This window comes from Podarcis raffonei, chromosome 14 (assembly GCF_027172205.1).
Source record: "Podarcis raffonei isolate rPodRaf1 chromosome 14, rPodRaf1.pri, whole genome shotgun sequence".
In the NCBI taxonomy this organism is placed as follows: domain Eukaryota; kingdom Metazoa; phylum Chordata; class Lepidosauria; order Squamata; family Lacertidae; genus Podarcis; species Podarcis raffonei.
Window position 1 is genome coordinate 38,775,748 of NC_070615.1, and position 21,790 is coordinate 38,797,537.

At 44.6% G+C, this 21,790-nt stretch overlaps 1 protein-coding gene across 5 annotated transcripts in view; it reads right to left on the reverse strand.

Moving 5' to 3' along the window:
• The window catches only part of LOC128401423 (uncharacterized), a 95,266-nt gene that overhangs the window by 50,614 nt on the left and 22,862 nt on the right, over positions 1-21,790 (reverse strand). For all 5 annotated transcript variants that reach the window (XR_008327470.1, XM_053364448.1, XM_053364450.1 and 2 more), the window contains 16 exons: positions 21,136-21,318; positions 20,603-20,694; positions 18,116-18,288; positions 15,421-15,580; positions 14,030-14,109; positions 12,555-12,735; positions 11,253-11,408; positions 10,418-10,551; positions 9,132-9,290; positions 6,968-7,148; positions 5,818-6,029; positions 4,766-4,954; positions 3,584-3,726; positions 1,607-1,769; positions 1,372-1,458; positions 418-552 (listed from right to left, as the gene is read on the reverse strand). Coding sequence is in view for 4 of the 5 variants with exons in the window: in XM_053364448.1 (XP_053220423.1) it covers positions 418-552; positions 1,372-1,458; positions 1,607-1,769; positions 3,584-3,726; positions 4,766-4,954; positions 5,818-6,029; positions 6,968-7,148; positions 9,132-9,290; positions 10,418-10,551; positions 11,253-11,408; positions 12,555-12,735; positions 14,030-14,109; positions 15,421-15,580; positions 18,116-18,288; positions 20,603-20,694; positions 21,136-21,318 (2,428 nt within the window). In the remaining variant the exon portion in view is untranslated. The remainder of the gene's footprint in view (positions 1-417; positions 553-1,371; positions 1,459-1,606; positions 1,770-3,583; positions 3,727-4,765; positions 4,955-5,817; positions 6,030-6,967; positions 7,149-9,131; positions 9,291-10,417; positions 10,552-11,252; positions 11,409-12,554; positions 12,736-14,029; positions 14,110-15,420; positions 15,581-18,115; positions 18,289-20,602; positions 20,695-21,135; positions 21,319-21,790) is intronic.

Below are 21,790 nucleotides of genomic sequence, written 5' to 3' on the forward strand. Positions count from 1 at the left end.
TATCACTGGGGTCTGAGCAACGGGGATTGCAAGACCTGCTTCCGCACTGTAGTTGCACATAATACAATACGCTGGTGGTTGACTGGATGACAACAGTCTTGGCCAACCTTTTGCCTTCCAGCATCAACCCCAGTCTGGTGCTGTAGAGAGCTATAGTCCAAAAACATCTGGATTTTAGATTGACAAGCATAAGCTGGTTTTTAATTTAATTTAATTATTAAATTTATATCCTGTCCATCCTTCCATAGAAGCCCACATCTGGTTATTTTTTTTAAAAAACCCCAGTTATCCTGATGAGAATAGAAAGAAATGAAACACAGCGAGCAACCTATACATTATTTGCCAAAACCCTCAGAAGTTAAGTGGGATGGAGACAGACAAAGAGAACGTGGTCCCTCTTCTCTAAAAGGTAAGTACCTGGAATGCATGTGTCATATCCATTTGTACCAGGTGTTGGGAATCAGCCATGCTAGATTGGTTCTGGTATTTGCCCAGGAAGCTGAGAGCCTCTTTCTTGTTGACTTTTAGGGTCACTTCGATCTCCCGTTTCACCTGTGGGATGATATAATGAGTATTTAAAAGTGCCAGATCAGCAAAGCAGCACCTTTGTCTAAATATGGAGAGACTGCCTACAGATCTAATGCATTAGAGACCATAACTTTGGTTAGGAGAGCTGGCAGCAGGATTTGGCAAGCAAGTGAGCAATGGCTAAATTAAGGACAGGAAGCAGCAGCATCTACTTCCTGTGAGCTCTCTGGATAGTTGTGCTAGTAGAGTGAGGGGTGGTGAGAGGGTCTTCAAACCACTCTCAGCACCCTTAACAGACTACTGTTCCCATGATTCTTTGGGGGAAACCACAACTCTTTAAAGTGGTATAAAGGTAAAGGGACCCCTGACCATTAGGTCCAGTCGTGGCTGACTCTGGGGTTGTGGCACTCATCTCGCTTTATTGGCAGAGGGAGCTGGTGTACAGCTTCCGGGTCATGTGGCCGGCATGACTAAGCTGCTTCTGGCGAACCAGAGCAGTGCACGGAAACACCATTTACCTTCCCGCTGGAGCGGTACCTATTTATCTACTTGCACTTTGACGTGCTTTCGAACTGCTAGGCTGGCAGGAGCAAGGACCGAGCAATGGGAGCTCACCCCGTCGCGGGGATTCGAACCGCCGACCTTCTGATCAGCAAGTCCTAGGCTCTGTGGTTTAACCCACAGCGCCACCCGCATCCACTTAAAGTGGTATACAAGTGCTTTAAATGTACAGTGTGGACATGGCCATAAAACCAGGGTTGTAGCCAGAAGGTCTTCATAATCTCCCCTGAGGCGACTTCATGCATAGTGAATCATTCCCTCAATCTCATCAAACTTACTTACACAGCTGAGATTTCGTGTTATGGCGCAAACCTCTATATTTTGGGGGACGAACTTGCTGTTGTATGGATGCGTAAATCCAGCACAAACCTGGAGAAGGGTGAAGGGTTGGGAAGAAGACCAAAACAGAAACAAAAAAACTTTACACAGATGTGTAACTTATTTCATGGCTGCTTTGCTATTGAAAAGGTTACGGGGAGTGGGTTGGCAGGCAGATGGTTTCGTAAATTTCACTCACATGCGGATTTTCAGCTTGGTAGCTGAGTGTGAGAGTTTGAACAGACTCTTCAAGCTCGTTGATCAAAACCTTTGTTTCCAAGAAATAATGCTTCTCCTTTTTGTTCAGAGTGAAGGTTTCTTGGAGGAGAAAGCTTTGTGGGATGGGCAGTTTAAACGGGTGCCTGGGGTGTAAATAAAAGAAGTAAGGAACTTTCAGTTGAAACACAGAAGATGGAAGACCTCATTCTGAATTGCCTTCGGCTCAAGCTGCTACAATGCAATAACGCCCTATGTAAATATTACAGTGTTTCCCAGTAAATGTATTATCATGTCACATTGGTTCAGTTAATAAAGTGCACCATTGTCTAATCTGGATTATTTTAACAGTAGCACAACCTTCTGGTTGCCTCTAAACCAGTGCTTAGAATTGCAAGGGAAGAGGGCAAAGAAAGTCAGGATAGGGTTGTCCAAACAAAAAAAGCTTTTAAAAAGGTAAAGGGACCCCTGACCATTAGGTCCAGTCGTGGCCGACTCTTGGGTTGCGGCGCTCATCTCGCTTTATTGGCCGAGGGAGCCGGCGTACAGCTTCCGGGTCATGTGGCCAGCATGACTAAGCCGCTTCTGGTGAACCAGAGCAGTGCACGGAAACGCCTTTTACCTTCCCACCGGAGCGGTACCTATTTATCTACTTGCACTTTGACGTACTTTCGAACTGCTAGGTGGGCAGGAGCAGGGACCGAGAAACGGGAGCTCACCCCGTCGTGGGGATTCGAACTGCCAACCTTCTGATTGGCAAGCCCTAGGCTCTGTGGACATTACACTTAAAGCATCTGCTGAATATCAATGAGCAGGGAGTTCCAGAGAGCAGGTGCTGTCACACTGAAGGAGCAATTCCTTGCAAGTACAGTGGTGCCTCGCAAGACGAACACCTCGCAAAACAAAAAACTCGAAAGACGAAAGAGTTTTCCGTTTTGGAGGTGCTTCGCAAAACGAATTTCCCTATGGGCTTGCTTCGCAAGAAGAAAGCCCATAGGGAAATCTCCGCCGGCCTTAAGAAGAGGTCCTGGACCTCTTCTGAAGGCCGGCGGGGGGCAAAAGTCTTTGCTCCCCCCCGCCTGCCTTCCCGGGATAGCGGAGAAGCGCAGCGCGTTTCTCCGCTATCCCGACGGCTTTTGAAGGCAGGCGGGGGGGGGGAGCAAAGACTTTGGCCCACCGCCGGCCTTCAGAAGAGGTCCTGGACCTCTTCTGAAGGCCGGCGGGGGGCCAAAGTCTTTGCTCCCCCCGCCTGCCTTCCCGGGACAGCGGAGACTTCTCCGCTGTCCCGGGCGATCTGAAAATGCTGGCGGGCGGCCATAGCAAATTAGGATTTGCCTGCATTTTAGTGTGCATTTCTATTCATTTTGTATGCAATTTTGCCAAATACACTTTTTTGTGTGTTTTGCAAACTGCCCCTTACAATGCATTTGAATGCTATTTTCGCTCACATGCATAACTATGCACACTTTTTATATACGTTATTTAACCGGAGAATATCACAAAATTCAGAGAAGTGTGAATTTTGAAGGATGGCTGTGTTTCGCTTTGCGATCTGAAAATGCTGGCGGGCGGCAGCGAACGCTGCGCTGCCGCCCGCCAGCATTTTAAAAGCCCCCGGGACAGCGGAGACTTCTCCGCTGCCCCGGGGCGATCTGAAACTGCTGGCGGGCGGCAGCGAACGCTGCGCTGCCGCCCGCCAGCATTTTAAAAACCCCCGGGACAGCAGAGACTTCTCCGCTGTCCCGGGGCGATCTGAAAATGCTGGCGGGCGGCATTTTAAAAGCCCCCGGGACAGCGGAGTTTCAGATCGCCCCGGGGCATTAATTTCGTCTTGCGAGGCACCACTGTATATATTTGCATTGACATTTACTGTGTTGATTGAGAGAGGTGAAATATCTCTTTGTTTTCTTTACCCAAATGGAGAATATGAATGGAGCAGGATGAGTGGGAATTAAAGTACCTGAACAGTACAGTCCCACATTTTTGGTAGAGCATTTTCTCCTTCTTGACTTCTTCTATCTGTGCCTCAAACTGCAGCACAAGCGGTGGCGGGGTCTTGTGATCCGTCCACAAAACCTGCACAGAAATGTTTGCCTTCCTAGGCTGTGACCAAGAAATCCAATTCAGGCACAGACACAAAAGAGAGAAAAGTATGCATAAAATGCTGCAAAAAGTAGGCAGTAAAATGCCACTTCGAACCCACCAAGTTTTTGAACATGAAATTTAACATAGGAATACAATTACAAAAAATATAATGACACAGCGCTCGTCTATCCATAATGATCCCTGTAGATCAAACTCATGTGACAAACAATAACTACAGAGGATTGGGGTTCTGGCACATTGCCATTTTGCTTCAGGCAGCGAAACAGGATAGCCCACCTGTGATAGAAAGTTGGCAATCACATATGTTGTTAGGGCATCCTCTGGATCTCAGATTAAGGATGCCAGCTACCCAGACCACCAGGATAATCCAAGTGAGTCCCCATCTGCACTACACATGCAAGGCACTAGGATACCAGTTTAAACAGCCATGGTTTCCCCCCCAAAGAATCCTGGGAACTGTAGTTTATTAAGGAGGCTGAGTTCTCCCAGACCTAGAATTTCTAGAGTGCTTTAACGGTCAGTTCCTCTTCCCAGGGAACTGTGGAATTGCAGCTCTCTGAGGGGAATAGGGGTCTCCTAATAATTCTCAGCACCCATAGCAAATTAGGATTTGCCTGCATTTTAGTGTGCATTTCTATTCATTTTGTATGCAATTTTGCCAAATACACTTTTTTGTGTGTTTTGCAAACTGCCCCTTACAGTGCATTTGAATGCTATTTTCGCTCACATGCATAACTATACACACTTTTTATATACGTTATTTAACCGGAGAATATCACAAAATTCAGAGAAGTGTGAATTTTGAAGGATGGCTGTGTTTCGCTTTGCACATTGCTTTGGGCAATGCGAATATGGTAGATTCACATTGAAATGAAACCCATCCCCCCCCATCCTTAAGAGAAAGGAAGGCAAATTTCAAACCACAGCTTTATCTACACCATACATAATTTTTTGCTCATCTGTCATGTCTCTTATTCCTGTCCTAAACAAAAATGCCCCAATAACAGTAAACAGCCTATAGCTCTGACCATCTTACCACCTCCAGGTGAAAGTAAGCCATCGTCATATTGAGTTCTTGCTTTGCAGACTTTATACAGAAATGGAGAAACTTTGTCTTTTCGTTATTTTCCAGGCGAATCTCATTCTTAATGAGCTGGTTCCACAGAGACACCACTTCACTCTGGCTGTGCAGAAACCCGCTTGCAAAGTAGTTGACTGTAGATGCCTGAAAATTTAGAATGATGGTTTTGGGTTCTTCTAAGGTTTCTTCAGATGGTGACAGCAGTCATGAAATTAAAAGACGCCTGCTTCTTGGGAGAAAAGCAATGGCAAACCTAGACAGCATCTTAAAAAGCAGAGAAATCACCTTGCTGACAAAGGTTCGCATTGTTAAAGCTATGGTTTTCCCAGTAGTGATGTATGGAAGTGAGAGCCGGACCATAAAGAAGGCTGATTGCCGAAGAATTGATGCTTTTGAATTATGGTGCTGGAGGAGACTCTTGAGAGTCCCATGGACTGCAAGAAGATCAAACCTATCCATTCTGAAGGAAATCAGCCCTGAGTGCTCACTGGAAGGACAGATCGTGAAGCTGAGGCTTCAATACTTTGGCCACCTCATGAGAAGAGAAGACTCCCTGGAAAAGACCCTGATGTTGGGAAAGATGGAGGGCACAAGGAGAAGGGGACGACAGAGGACGAGATGGTTGGACAGTGTTCTCGAAGCTACCAGCATGAGTTTGACCAAACTGCAGGAGGCAGTGGAAGACAGGAGTGCCTGGTGTGCTCTGGTCCAGGGGTCACGAAGAGTTGAACGTGACTAAACGAATAAACAACAACAAGGTTTCTTCTACTAAAGTACAAACAACAGATTCCTGCATTGCAGGCAGTTGCTCTTGATGACCTTCACGATCCCTTCTAATGCTACAATTAGATGATTCTACCATATCTGATATTTATGACCTGTGGACCAAATAAACTAAACTGCCGCTAGTACGATCCCATTTCCAACCTCTCATGGCCATAGAATACAAACATCAGCAGATGATGAAAAAGCATTAGGACAAAGGCAGGGTTGACATGGGAACTAACCTGCAAGTAGGTGGCGGTTGGGGTGTGGATCAGAATTCTCCCTTCCTTCTTGTCATCTCTGTCCTTGCAGAAGACCTCCACCAGTAGGCCCTTGACCACAAAGGCCTTCCCAGCGGTTAATTCAACGGTTGCTAAATAAGCCGAATGCTGGGGCTGGTGTAGCTTGTGAGCGGCAAACAGGTACAGCCAGGGTGTGTCCATGTTGAACGTACCTTACAAAGAACGGAAAGCTGCATCTGTTAATGCTATTCAGTTCTGATCAACGGTGTCTAGATATCAGGCCATCACAAAATGCTTATCAGTGTGAAAGTAACATCAACAGGAGTTAACTCAGGCCCAAATAAAACTGCAACATAAATCTAAACGGCCAATTTCCCCTAGTAGTTCACTACCTGTCCTTTGAAAAAAAGAATGATTGTTCCTCATTTAATAAATGTTTAGTTGTACAGTGGTACCTTGGGTTAAGAACTTAATTCATTCTGGAGGTCCGTTCTTAACCTGAAACTGTTCTTAACCTGAAGCACCACTTTAGCTAATGGGGCCTCCTGCTGCCGCCGCACCGCTGCTCCACGATTTCTGTTCTCATCCTGGAGCAAAATTCTTAACCCAAGGTACTATTTCTGGGTTAGCAGAGTCTGTAACCTGAAGCGTATGTAACCTGAAGCGTATGAGGTACCACTGTATCTGTTGCTGAGTCGCCTCTGAACAGGTCTCACCTTTACCTGGGCCACAACTTACATCTCATAGGATGTCAGGTGTAAGGCAGATGAGCATGGCTTGTCTGACATGGAGTTGTGACTTGGGGAGATCACTTTGGTGCTGCTAATGCAGTTTTTTTTACTTCACCCCTGCAGGCACACTCCATTGTCTCTTCAGAAGATGAATGCCAACAACTCTCTCTCTCTCTCTCTCTCTCTCGTGTGTGTGTGTGTGTGTCTACACAGAATATATACCTTTCTTCAAATGTTCAGAAGCGGCTGCTTTTCTGTTCAGAGCATACAGAGTATGTTTGCCAATGCCTTTGTTATTATCGTGAGCTGATTCCAACATCTGTTGTTGGAAAAGCAGACTACAAATATTAAAACCAAATATGAAAACAAGCCTTGTGTGGGGCATGTGTGTGTGCGCGCGTGTGTGTGTTTGTACATACTTTCCCATTTCTTCAGAGAATGCCTTGATGTCTCTTTCCACTGCAGCCCCACCACAAAAGGGATGCGGTTGTTATAGTGCACTTTGAAGTGGGTGTTTATTTCCGTGGAACTCTGTATGGAACAGGAGTGCTGGAGCTGAGTTCTGTAATCCACTTGCTTTTCGGGCACCTGAATGGTGAACTGGAGGACAAAAAAAGGGGGCTGCATTTCACACGGCAGAAGAGAGACTACCGGCAGTTGAAAGCATAGCTGTCAACCTAGAGATTTGAAAATAAGGGACCAGCAGCCTCGAAAATAAGGGATCAGCAGCCAAAATAAGGGATTTTCAGAGCACAGGTATGTTCAACTTCTGAACTCCTCCGAGCCAAAGGCAGAAAGCCCAGCCAGCAGCCAAACAAAGCCTCAAGCGGTGGTTCCCAGCGCAGCAACCCGGCAAAGGGGATGCAGCAAGGAAAACCATTGTCACCTCTCCGCTGGGAAGTGCTGAGCAAAGGCGAGACCCCAGACAACACGGCCGATTTGATCAGCACAAGGCATGCAAGCTCCACCCCCCAGTCGTTCTTAGACTTCTTATTGGGTGAGCAACGCAGCCAAGCAACACAGTTGGAGCCTCCCTCCTCCCTGGCCAGCAGGGAGGGAGGGAGAGGAGCTGCTTCCTTTGAAACCCTTGAAATTTAAGGGACATCATCAATAAGGGACAGCAGCGGGGCACGGCGCTGGGATAAGGGACTTTCCCGCCAAATAAGGGACGGTTGACAGCTATGGTTCAAAGTAAAGCTGCGTACTCATGGTATACACAATAGCGGTGAGCTGGGTGGCATTGTTCATCTGGCTCATTGCCGAGAGCCAGCCAGGCACTCCCCAGGGACATTCATGCACTGTGCCACGCTCCCCACTGCCTCCCCACTCCCCACTACTGGCAGTGACGGTTTGCATGGGGAGCCAGGAGAGCAACGCTGCCCCTTGCCCTGCCCAGGCCAGCATGGTGTGCTGGGAGCAAAGGTGCCATCTTCTAAAAAACATTAAGGGGACCCGACATGATATCCTGACATCACATGTGCAACGTCCTGGCAATGTCCTGAGCAATGGTGGTGGTGGTGGGGTTTGCACTAAAAAAACATTGAGGGGACCCAAAGAGCCTTGGCCCCCAGGAATTCGTGCACATGACTGGGAGACCCTCCATATTCCCAGAGCTACAATTCCCAGTTACCTGGGAAGGGGTTGACTGTTAAACTACTCTGAATATTGTAGTTCTGCGAGGGAAATAGGGGTGTCTCCTAACAACTCTCAGCACCCTTAACAAACGCCAGCTCCAAACCTCCCAGGACTCTTTGGGGGAAGCCATGACTGTTCTGTAGGAATAACGGAGACAACAAGAGGTTGAATGCAGGTGAGCTGTGCAGAAGCGCACTGGCAAGCATGCTCCAAGCAAGCTGCCGACTAGCTCTGTAGAGGCTCCTTTTATTAGCAGAAGTCAACAATTGGAAATAGTAGTGAAACCACCCTGAACTTAATGTATTTCCATCTAAGCACATTTCCAGCATTAGCAAATACACGTGCCAGCAGGTGCTTCCCTTGAATGTTTCCCCCCGATACTTGATTACGTCTGCGTCCCCCGTCATGCTCCAGCCAAGCGATATGTCTAACAAACAAATTGTGAAAGGACAAAAGGTTGGGGGAAAACCCTGTTTTCTAGCCAAGTAGGCAAAAGGTCAGGGAAAGCGGGCGTAACACTCCTTGACATACTGCTGCACGTCTGGTGTGAGGTTTTCCTTCACAAAGCGGAGCATTACCGCCACATCTCCCCTCCTAAATATTTTTGATAGCTCTCCCCTTCTTTAATTATGTTTAATTCTGCTAATAAAAGGAGCCTCTGAAGAGCTAGTCGGCAGCTTGCTTGGAGCATGCTTGCCAGCGTGCTTCTGCACAGCTCAGCTGCATTCAACCTCCTGTCGTCTCCGTTATTCCTACATGTTCAAAGTGAGATAATAGTGGTTTAAACATGTGGTGTGGATGCGACCTTCGAAGAGAATATCTGAACAAGAGGACTTATTTCCCACCAGTTAGAGAGACTTCTCCATCATCTTTATAGGTTTTCACCAAGGTGCAATTTCTTAGTCATCATCTCAACTGCTGCAACACCATTGGGTCTTTTACTTTTACCTCCATGAAATAGCTAGTCAGAGCTGGACGAGAACTATTTGTAAATGTCTGGCTGACTATCACTCGCCGCTTGTTGTTGATTTCGTCCCAGTGTTTTCCATAGTTCAGCTCTAGTCGGGAATGCAGGTGAGAGACAGTTTCTTCGTGACGTAGATCGACCTGTGGAAAAGCAACTCGGGTTTTATAATTGGTATTAAATAATTACTACATTCCTTATAGCAGCCTGCTCGTGTCCTAAAATCTTCAGCGGTGATGGGATTCTCAATGGCACACTGCCAGAAATGGATGGAGGAATCTAAATCTGCCCCGTTTCATTCAGACTGGTGTTCAAATCCTAGCATTCATTCCACCCTGTTTTGTGCAGATATTTTTGAAAGAATGCACAAAAAGTTCACATTTAAGCTGTATATTTTATTATGTGCATTAAGGCACACGTTCTCCCAAAATTCCTATTTTGCAAAGCTTTTCAGTGCATTGTTTTTATAACATGCATTTGGCACACATTTAAACCATAAAATACCTATTTTTGTGGGCACTTTTTGTATACTGAAGCTGCACTGAAATATCTGGTTGATGGGGAATTGTGTTGTGATCTGCAAGCTAGTGTGGGGCAGTCAAATTGGAATGGTCTGCCGCAAAAAGCAGACTGAACAAATTTCACCTCTATCCCCAACTTTAACAGCTACCCTTAGCTGGGGGGTGCACATTGTGGAGTGACCTGTACTGCCATATCTCTTACACAATGCCCACATCCTAACCTAGAGCCAACTCCACCCCACTTTGCAGTATAAGGTAAAAGCAGATCTCTGTGGCAGCTGCTAAGTTGTAGAATTCCCTTCCCACAAGAGTGCATCTTGCGTCTTCATTATTTAGTTTCCATGAGGAAGAAATCTGGATTTAGCACCATTGCTCAGGATTCATAATTGTTCTGGTAAATCAGGGGTCAGCAAACTTGTTCAGCAGGGGGCCGGTCTACTGTCCCATAGACTTTGGTGTGTGTGTATACTATATATTTTTTTTGGGGGGGGATGAACGAATTCCTATGCCCCACAAATAGCCCAGAGATGCATTTTAAATAAAAGCATACATTCTACTCATGTAAAACACCAGGCAGGCCCCACAAATAACCCAGAGATGCATTTTAAATAAAAGGACACATTCTACTCATGAAAAAACATGCTGATTCACGGACCATCTGTGGGCCGGATTTAGAAGGCGATTGGGCCAGATCCGGCCCCCGGGCCTTAGTTTGCCTACCCATGCGGTAAATGAACTAAATGCTTTACCTTGTGGTTGTAGGCTAAAATCTGAGTGCAATAGAATTCATGCTCCAAATCTAGCCTGTAGGCATCCTTTGGGACATTCTCCACTTTCAACTTCTGGCCCATGGTACATTCATGCTGAAGGCTTTTTGCAGCTCCTGCTCCAGGTAAAACGCAAATGTACATACAGAGATATTTACTAAATGACATTATACTGTTTTCACAGCACTCAGGCACAGTCACTGCTAATAGGGAAGGCAGATCTACGCTCACACCTCATGAGGGATGTGTGACTCTGTCCATTCTGGTTTCTAACAGCTTCTCATTTTTCCAGGCTTAAGTTCATTTCTCCACATAGGTTTGTGAAAATTTATCATGATTCTAATGAAAAGTTCTCCTGATATACACATTTCTATGTACATTTTTTTTGCAAACAAACCCCCCTTATATAATGCATTTTTGTATGTGATTTTCAGTAAGACATGCATTTTATGCATGGCTTACCCCCAGCACATGAATTTTTGTACACATTACTTGCTTGGAGAATTGCATTGCAAAATTCAGAGAAGTGCAAATTTTGAAAGGTGGCTGTATTCTGGTTTGTGAAGTCATTTTGGAAAGTGCAAATTAAGTTAAGTTCACCTTTAAGTGTGGACTGAATCAAATTTCTTCCCCATCCCTACACCTTGCATTAAGAACAGAACAGTCCTGCCAGATTAAATGAAGTCTCTATCTAGTCCGGCATCCCATTTCCCACACTAGCCAATCAGATCCTTCTGCGCGAAAGCAAGAACAACACTGACAAAGGCAATAAAGCTCAACTTTGTTTTTGTATTAGTATAGTATAAGAACTGAGTACCAAACAATCCATATTTAACTCTCAGGGCACTGGACCAGATGTCCCCTCGTTGTTGCAGAAGAGCAACGATGTGAGATCCAAGAACTCCTGGAATGTGGGTTTCTCCCTCCAGTGAATACTGCTTCAGCTTATCATCTGCTTTCTTCTCCATACACACTAAAGAAACAATAGAAACAGTACCATCAATTGATACCACTGGGAGATCAGATACCTGCAGAAGTGGCTTACCAGGTGGGACAGAGTTGCTGTGCCAGTTTCCTGGCAGGTGGGAGGGGGTGGGGAAGGCCGTGCAGTGCAAATGCACAGCAGAAACACCAGACTAGCTCTGCTAATGCATTTGCACCACCCCTTCCCCTCCTAATAAACAACAATAACCCACCTGCAGGAAAGCAAGCATAGCAAAACACACGTGTCCAGCATGACCATCAGCCAGGAAAAAGGACTAGTGGGCACAGCCCCACTCCCTGGTCAGGTGTTCAATGAACTTGTGAGATGCTCGTATGGACACATAATACCCTCACCGCATCTGTAGGAACTTGATCGTCTAGTGTGGTACTTTGGAACTCCCTGCCTTTTGATATCAGGCAGGTGCTCTCACTGTATTCTTTTCAGCGCCTGCTGAAGATATTCTTATTTAGACAAGCCTACTCAGATGTTTGGGATGCGGGTGCCGCTGTGGGTTAAACCACAGAGCCTAGGACTTGCCGATCAGAAGGTCGGCGGTTCGAATCCCCGTGACGGGGTGAGCTCCTGTTGCTTGGTCCCAGCTCCTGCCAACCTAGCAGTTCGAAAGCACGTCAAAGTGCAAGTAGATAAATAGGTACCACTCTGGTGGGAATTTAAACGGTGTTTCCGTGCGCTGCTCTTGTTCGCCAGAAGTGGCTTAGTCATGCTGGCCACATGACCCAGAAGCTGTACGCTGGCTCCCTCGGCCAATAAAGCAAGATAAGCGCCGCAACCCCAGAGTCGGCCATGACTGGACCTAATGGTCAGGGGTCCCTTTACCTTTACCTATACTCAGATGTTTAGAGAGCTAATATGAGTTTTCATTTGTTTTAGTCTATTCTGGTTTTTAACTTTCCATATGTTTTAAATTATGGTTGTGAGGTTTTTTTAAAAGGGATTTTTTAAGGGATTTATTGCTTTATCTTTTCCATAAACTGCTTTGAGGTTTATCCTACAATCGAGCAGTATATACATTTTATTAAATTTTATTAAATAAATTAAATTAAATTAAATTTTATTAAATTTTATTAAATTAAACAAACAAACAGACACACACCTCTTGGGATATGCACTGACCTGAAAGGAAAGCCGAGTCCTTCAGTAGATTAATCAAGGATACTGAAAATGCCATCTTCTTCCCAGGCTGTTTTGTGAGATTTCCTGAAAGAACTATGGGGCTCCCATCTCTCAGCAACTTTGTCTCCAGGTGGCTTGTGTACCTCTGCTCTGCAGCTGCCATGTGCAGATCTGTCCTTCCCTGCAAAAAACACACACACCCAATAGGGCATCCTTAAACGGAAAATGTAAGGACATAAGAAGTGCTCAGCTGGAGCAATGCAAAGGCCCACCTAATCATAGAAGCATAGACTTGTAGAGTTGGAAGGAGTTTAAGGAATACTTGAAAAAATATGTTAATATTTAAATCTTAGAATAGCTTTGGAAGTGGATATAGGCTGTAAGGTTAGAAGTAGAAGATAGGATATTTTAAAATAGTATTATTTGTAAGTGATAAAATATGAACACTTATTTTAAGTGTGATTAAAAATAAACAAGATGGTTAGAAATTATGATATATGTAAACTGCTAAAGATGAAGTAAAATGAAAATCAGATAGGTGGGACTTGGGGAAGCGCACTTAACAATGTTTAGAAAAATAAGGATATGATAAGAATTGGTTTGTATTGTTTGTCTTTTCTGTTTGTGTTTTTTATTTGTGTTATAAAATGAATAAACAATTTTTTTTGGGGGGGGGAAAGAATTGTAGAGTTGGAACGAACCCTGAGGATTATCCAACCAACCCTCCTGCAATGCAGGAATATCTAGCTGTCTCATTCAGGGGTCGAACCTGCAACCTTGGGGTTATCAGCACCATGTTCTAACCAACCAAGTTTAGTCCATCATCCTGTTCTCACAGTGGCCAACTAGATGCCTCTGCGAAACCTGCAAGCGGAACTTGAGTGCAATAGCACTCTTCCCTCATGAGATTCCCAGCAACTGGCCTTCAAAGGCATACCACCTTTTGTGAGTGGAGAGAGAACATAGCCAATGGTAAGCAATAGCTGTGGGATACATTATAGACCTTGGGACACGGGTGGCGCTGTGGGTTAAACCACAGAGCCTAGGACTTGCCGATCAGAAGGTCGGCGGTTCGAATCCCCGCGACAGGGTGAGCTCCCGTTGCTCGGTCCCTGCTCCTGCCAACCTAGCAGTTCAAAAGCATGTCAAAGTGCAAGTAGGTACCACCATTTATATAGGTACCACTCCAGCGGGAAGGTAAACGGCGTTTCCGTGTGCTGCTCTGGTTCGCCAGAAGTGGCTTAGTCATGCTGGCCGCATGACCCGGAAGCTGTACGCCGGCTCCCTCGGCCAGTAAAGCGAGATGAGCGCCGCAACCCCAGAGTTGGCCACGACTGGACCTAATGGTCAGGGGTCCCTTTACCTTTACATTATAGACCTTAGGAAGGATGTTGCACAATCAAGGCAGACAGCTCCCTGGTGAGCAGCTTATCATCTTGTTCCTTTGCCCATGCAAGCTGCAAGAGCATGCTTACCTTGATGTAGTAGATGTTGTCATCATCAACTATCAGCTCCAGATGCCCCACACGTGAATTTCTAGAGGCTTCAATGTTTCCTGATAGATACAGAAGGAAGTGTATGTGATTTTTATTTGCTGATTTGCCCATTGATAGCCGGCGTGGTGTAGTGGTTAGAGTGTTGGACTAGGACCTGAAAAACCCGGGTTCAACTCCTTACTTGGCCCAGTATACCTGAAGGAGCGTCTCCACCCCCGTCGTTCAGCCCGGACACTGAGGTCCAGCTCCGAGGGCCTTCTGACAGTTCCCTCACTACGAGAAGAGGATACAGGGAACCAGGCAGAGGGCCTTCTTGGTAGTGGCACCTGTCCTGTGGAACACCCTCCCACCAGATGTCAAGGAAATAAACAACTATCTGACTTTTAGAAGACATCTGAAGGCAGCCCTGTTTAGGGAAGTTTTTAATGACTGATGTTTTAATGTATCTTTAATCTTTTGCTGGAAGCTGCCCAGAGTGGTACCTTGGGTTAAGAACTTAATTCGTTCTGGAGGTCCGTTCTTAATCTGAAACTGTTCTTAACCTGAGGTACCACTTTAGCTAATGGAGCCTCCCACTGCTGTTGCCGCACGATTTCTGTTCTCATCCTGAAGCAAAGTTCTTAACCCAAGGTACTATTTCTGGGTTAGCATGGTCTGTAACCTGAAGTGTCTGTAACCCGAGGTACCACTGTATTATTATTAGTAGTAGTAGTAGTAGTAGTATTCAGCCATGAAGCTCATGAAGTGACCTTGGGGCAGTCATAGTCTCTCAGCCTAGCCTACCTCACAGGGTTGTCATGGAGATAAAATGGAGAGGATTAAGAACCATGTATCCCACCTTGAGCAACATGGAGGAAAGGGGGCGCAGATTAGAAATGTAACAATAAATGAATAAATAAAATAATCCACATGCCAGAGAGCCTGTACAGTTGCAGGGTACTTTGGGTCCTAGTCACATATTTACCATGGATGTATGGTGTGCTTTGGGTTACATAAAACACAAACGCGCGCGCGCGCACACACACACACACCATTCATCAACCACAGTAGTCCTATCTGTAAAATAGGAATAAACGGTAGATTAGCTAACAGTATTTAACAAATTCTGCAGAATTATTGAAAGGATAATTTCACAGGATGTGTCAAATCTCAGGTATCATCAGGTGACGGACATTTATGTGAGGACATTATGGAGGGAATAGCAGTGCATGAGCCTGTGCTAATTATAATATCCAAGGTAAAGTTCACGACCTCTACTCCTAGTGAGCGACCTAAGCCTTACGTATACCGTACCTCTCTCACAACGGGAGAGACAACACATTTTAAATGGAAGTCAACAGCCTTTGAAGGGTTGGTGGTGAGAATCTTACCGTTCACTTGCATTTTTTTCTTGGGGTGGATAAATTCAATTCTGAATTTCTTTTGAGGGATATTTAAATGGAAGTTGATAGCAACCTCCCTTTTCAACTCGGATTTTGGAGTCCCTATAAAGAAATGCAGGCCAGCTTCACTTGGGATCCAGGAACCTTTCTGGGAAGAAAAAGAAGAACTACAATTACCACTACTGCTTTTACTAGTAACACCTGCAGTAGAACTGTTGGGAGTTGGGGACATGGGCAGTTCTTGCACACCTGTGGCTAACTTGCTCTTCCTGGCTTATATAGAGGAGGGGTGAGGAATATGTGGCCCTCCAAATGGCTAACTTAAGCCCATTAATTCCAATGAGTTTATTCTGAGTAGAACTTAGTCAGATACAGCTCACTGTCTGGTCATTCTGGCAACGTGATATTGTTTGGGCCCCTTTTATGTATAGAGGGGGCTACGGTATCTGTATTATGGGAAGGAAACAATGCATTGGTGATGTGCGCACATCAGCTTTGTTGAGAGAAAATGTGCCTGGTTAAGTGGAGCCTATGGTGTTGGGAGGAGGAGAGGTGAGGGGTGCTGCCCTCCCCAAGGTTATGGGGCTCTAGAGGAGGAGAGTGGTCAGGCACCTGATCCGCTATTAATTCAAGCTGGGGTTTGTCAAATAATTTTTCCTGAGGAATTAGAAATTGCCAATTTTTATCTGCAGGAGCTTCAGAAAGATTCATTGTTGGAATGAGCTTTTCCCCGGTAGTTGTGTGTATGGTGTGGTTGCAATTGTTTTGTATGTGATTTTGTAAACTTGCATTAGTATAATATAGAGATACTATTTGGATATGTTTGGATCCGTTTGTGGTGTAAACTAACTTTGGTCTGATCCAGCAGGCTGCCTCTTAACTCCTTATGCTCATTGCCCATGTTACGGTGTTAGCAAAAGGATTGTGCTCTGTGTGATGCAATCATAAAACACAGTATATACAGAGGCTATCCTATGAAGCTGCAGTTATGATAGGTAGGTAGCGTTGCCATATTTCAAACAGTGAAAATACGGACAGAAAAGTTGTTGAGCTTTCTTGGGCAAAAGTGCAATTTTTATGCCATTTTTGAGCTATTTTTATCAAAAATAGGCAAAAACAGCACTGCCGACATGGGCTGCCATATGTCCGGATTTTACTGGACATTTGCCCGATTTCCACCCAGACACTGCTAGATACTGTTGGATTCCGGATGTCTGGGAAATCCTGGATGTATGGCAACCCTGCAGGTAGGCATCTTTCTAATAGTCTCATGCAAACATATGGATGGTTGTTTTAGTAATTAGTTGCGCTGAGGTCCAGCTCTGAGGGCCTTCTGGCGTTCCTTCCCTGCGAGAAGTGAGGTTACAGGAGGATTAAGAACTTCTGGGAGATGATCTATAATGAAATGAAAAAGGTATTTAAATATACCTTCCTGAAGAAACCAGAGGCCTTTCTCCTGGGCATGGTCGGCCAATTGGTGCTAAAGAAGGATAGAACTTTTTTAATGTATGCTACAACAGCAGCAAGAATACTCATCGCAAAGCACTGGAAGACACAAGATCTACCTACCCGGGAAGAATGGCAGATGAAGCTGATGGACTACATGGAACTGGCGGAAATGACTGGCAGAATCCGAGACCAGGGAGAAGAGTCGGTGGAAGAAGATTGGAAAAAATTCAAAGTATATTTACAGAAATATTGTAAAATTAAAGAATGTTAGAAGGATGCTGGAATGAACTTGCATGGTTTTAGCAGAAAGGTTATAAAGAATTAAGTAAAAATGGATTGTTAATGGGTCAAAGAGTATAATTTAAGGTCAAATTGCGTTAAGATAAATTATAGAACAAAATCTGAGAAAGAGGGAAAGGACTTGCTGAAACAGCTAATTGAATTAGAATACAAAAAAGGGAGGTGTGAGGAAGTCGAGGAAACAAGTAAATGAAAGACAAAGATATGAAAATACCGGATGTGTTTTTTAAAAAATGTTTTTGTTTTTAAATGTTTTTCTTTTTTCTTTTTTATTGCTTTGTTGTACTGTTTTTTTGTTGTATTTTCTTTTATTTTTGAAGTATTGTAACTTTTTTATTGTTTGTTTTTCTTTTTTTGTAATTGTTAAACTTTAATAAATATCATTTTAAAAAAAGAGAGAGAGAAGTGAGGTTACAGGGAACCAGGCAGGGGGCCTTCTCGGTAGTGGTGCCTGCCCTGTGGAACGCCCTCCCATCAGATGTCAAGGAAGACTTTAAAAGACAACTGAAGGTGGCCCTGTTTAGGGAAGTTTTTAATGTCTGATGCTGTATTGTTTTTAATATTTGGTTGGAAGCCACCCAAAGTGGCTGGGGAAACCCAGCCAGAAGGGCGGGGTATAAATAATAAATTATTATATTATTATTATATAGTTGGGATTTATTTATAAATAGCGCTTTCCTTTCAAGTTCTATGGGGCATTATATTGTAGCTTTATATCAGGACCACTATGGGAAGGGCACAGTGCCCTCTGCCTCTACTCCCCTCCCCCACTTTGCCAATTCTCAAGGACACAGGCCCTTCTTCTCTGCAGTTGCCACTACATTCTGCCCCATCTCATCGCACCAGTGAAAACATGCGCCGGCCCTGGCAGCCTGATCATTGCATGTAGAAGGAATGAGTAATGCATATCCAGATTGAAGGGCAGTGTCTGAACCTGAGAAATATAATTATATGCAGCTTTCATTAAGTACTGGTACAGGCTTCGGTCTTGCTTCTTTAACGTTATGGCAAATTTTGCTGGTCCGGGAAACGGAAGAATGAAACCGCTGGTCTCATCGTCAGGGGTAGAGATCTCGGAGCACAGTTGCCAGCCCAATGCCTTTGACACTGGTTGAAAGAGGGAGGGGGTTGGGTAAAAGGAAGAGAATAGTTCATCTGGTGAATCCAAGAAAGGAGAAAGGCTGTTTTTAGGAAACTGCATTGTCAACCAATCAGTCATTTAATAATAGTAATAGTAATAGTAATAGTAATAATAATAATAATAATAATAATAATAATAATAATAATAATAATATTTATATCCCGCCCTCCCCTCTGAGCTGAAGCTGGGCTCAGAGCGGCTAACAACAATAAAAGTAACACAGCATTCTAAAATCAATTCATTTTAAAATCAATTCAAATCAAATTAATGGCAACCATTGGACTAGAGTTCTGTGAGTGGTAGGAATATTTGCCTCTACACATTTGCTCATACACATTTGCCTGTACACATTTGCTTCTGCACATGACTGTGGCATGATGGGAAGCCTTGCTTCTAAGCTTTGCTTCTGTACATGATGCTGCACAAACCGTTCTTACATTCCCTCATCATCCCAGAATGTTCAGTTCAGTTTGAGTTCATGAAAACATTATACTCTGACCTGTTCTTAATGCATAGTTGACCACATCTATTGGAATGTAATTGTTTAAGTCTTGGTATATCAATCACTAGTTATACTTTAATTAGGAGGTTTTCATGCCTGTCTAGTTCTGTGCTCCCTTTCCCAGCCTTTACTCTATTGGTGATTAATGCCTATTGGTGATTAAAACCCTTGAATTGTATTTGTGTTAACCAATCAGCAACCAGCACACACGTGGCAATGCGGTAATATTCAATAAAAGAGACTCCTCGAGACTTGCTCGAGAGGTGCCTCCCACATGACACTTGCTACTCGTCTGTCGTTTATTCCAACCCAACAGTGAGGATTACAAAAGGAGGGGGTCAGATTGTGCCTTGGCCAAAGGCCTGTTGGAACAGCTCTGTCTTGCAGGCCCTGTGGAAAGATGTCAAGTCCGGCATTTAAATCATTTCAAATTTAAATCATTTTATGTACTCTCCGATGAAGACTTCTCCAGCCCTAGCTCATGCAGTTCCTTCCTTTGCCACCTTTGTCATCGCTGCTCAGGTGCCACCTTCAAAAATAAAAGTTCTGGTGCTTATCTGACACCTTCCAATGCAAAGAATTAATCCGGCTAATTTGTCATGTTCCGGTCTTCTATCAGAACATTAGAAGAGGCCCCCTGGATCAGGCCAGAGCCAATCTTGTGCAACATCCTGGAGTGGCCAACCAAATGTCTATGGTGAGCTCACAAGCAAAACCTGAGCCCTAAAGCACTCTCTCGATTTTTGATTCCCAGTCCCTGGCCTTGAGAGGCATACTGTCTCTGACTAGGCAGGTAGAACACAGCCACAGGGTTAGCAGCTCACCCTCCATGATGCCTTTCACACTTCCATCCTGTACAGGTCTTACAGCTTTCCTGGCTTACGGTCTTCAAATAAAAACATCTTGGAGGTCCTGGGCCACAGGGCATTTAGGCTGGCCTCAACCAGAGGCAGGGCTTTTTTGGCTGTAGCCCCGATCTGGTGGAACGCTCTGTCACAAGAGACTAGGGCCCTGCAGGACTTGACATCTTTCCGCAGGGCCTGCAAGACAGAGCTATTCCACCAGGCCTTTGGCCAAGGCACAGCCTGACCCCCGCCTTTGGTAATCCTCACTGAACTCTAGCCCAATGGTTGCCAGTAATTTGATTCTGAATTGATTTTAGAATGCTGTGTTACTTTTACTGTTGTTAGCCACTTTGAGCCTGGCTTTGGCTGGGGAGGGCGGAATATAAATAAAAATTATTATTATTATTATTATTGACTTGTTTTTAATCTTCTCATATATTTTGTTACGGTTGCCTATTTCCATTCATTTTGTGCCGCTCAGGACACATTTTTTAATGGAAATAGTTGGTAGAGCATGAGACTCTTAATCTCAGGGTCGTGGGTTTGAGCCCCAAGTTGGGTAAAAGATTTCTGCATTGCAGGGGGTTGGGCTAGATGATCCTTGGGGTTCTTTCCAACTCTACAAATTTATGATTCTATTATTCAGATACTGCTCTAGCCACAAAAACGAAGTTGGACTAGATGATCCTCGTGGTCCCTTTCAACTCTATGCTTTCTAAACTGCATTCATCTCAGATGTCAGTTTGCTGTAAATCTGTATTCATTATTCCTCATACAGACACTTTGTTGCTAACCCTTGTTTGCAGAATTTCCATTTTCTGCAGGCAAAATTTGGGGGGACATTTAACTCCTGAAGGAACATGCTCCCAACAATAGTTAAGAGCAAGGTGACAACTGGTTGCTATATATTAGACGTAAATGATAAAAACTTACCTTCCTCACTTGTGCATGATCTAGTGTCGCTACGGCCTGGGAACCCATGAGCAGTTTCCATTCCATCCACCGTCATTGCATACAGTTCAGAGCTGTAAAGCAAAGACAGTATAATTCAATCCAAGGAAGACAACATCATGTCATTTTTTGATTTTTTTTTTACAGTGGATTTAAGAAAGGAACAAGAGTTCAGAGGTAGGGCATATGATTTATATGCAAAAGATCTCAGATTTGATCTTTGGCATCCCCAGTTTTAAGAAAACCTAATTTGAAAACAAGAATGGGAAAGAGTGAACTAGGATGGTGGTAGCATTATGCTTGCACTCGTGGAATCTCTAATCCAGCACTTGGAGTGAAGACCAGAAACTTGTTGCTTCAGGGCATCCATTAATTAATTTTCCAAAGTTTTCTAGCCTTCACTGGGGGGAAAACCATACAAAACTCAGCTGCAGGTATTTGCATAAAAAACATTTAAGAAAACTATCATTCAGATCCTAGAATATGAGGACATGGCTGTGACCGGTGGACTTTACCTGAAATAAACCATCTCCATAGATTCTTCGGGAGTGTTCAGAAAAACCTTAACCTCTTTCCCCTTTTTCACTTGGACCCCTCCATCAAGGCTGGCTGACGACCTTAATCCAGTTGACCAGCTCAAGCCAGTTTTCCCCAGAGTTCCCACAGTTCCCATTTGGGCAGAAATCTGAAAGACAGCACTACCAAGAAGCACAGGGAGAAACAGGTTGCATGGTCAAGAGCGACATCTTTGCTTTAGCGCTGCATCTGCCCGCTATTCCCTCCTCCCAACATGGGGGAAATCACCCCGTGAGGACTGAGCATGCTCAGCAAGCACAGTGTGCTGACCAAGTGTTGGAGATGAAAAGGGAAGAGGAGAAATGGAATGGTGTTTCTGAGACCCTGAAGAGAAGCACTCCACGCTGCAGGGCCCCCACTTCTAATGTATGATAGCAGAACGGATAGAGTTTGCTCCTTGGTTGTGAGAACAGGGGTGTTTTCATCTGCGAAATCCTAGAGGGTATGCTGGTGGTCTACCTCTGTAAAAAGTTAGGGCATTGGTTGGTAGGATCAGGTTTAAGGAGCTGGTTTTAACTTTTAAAGCCCTATACGGCCTAGGACCCTCGTACCTACAGGACCGCCTCTCCTGGTATGTCCCACGGAGGACCTTAC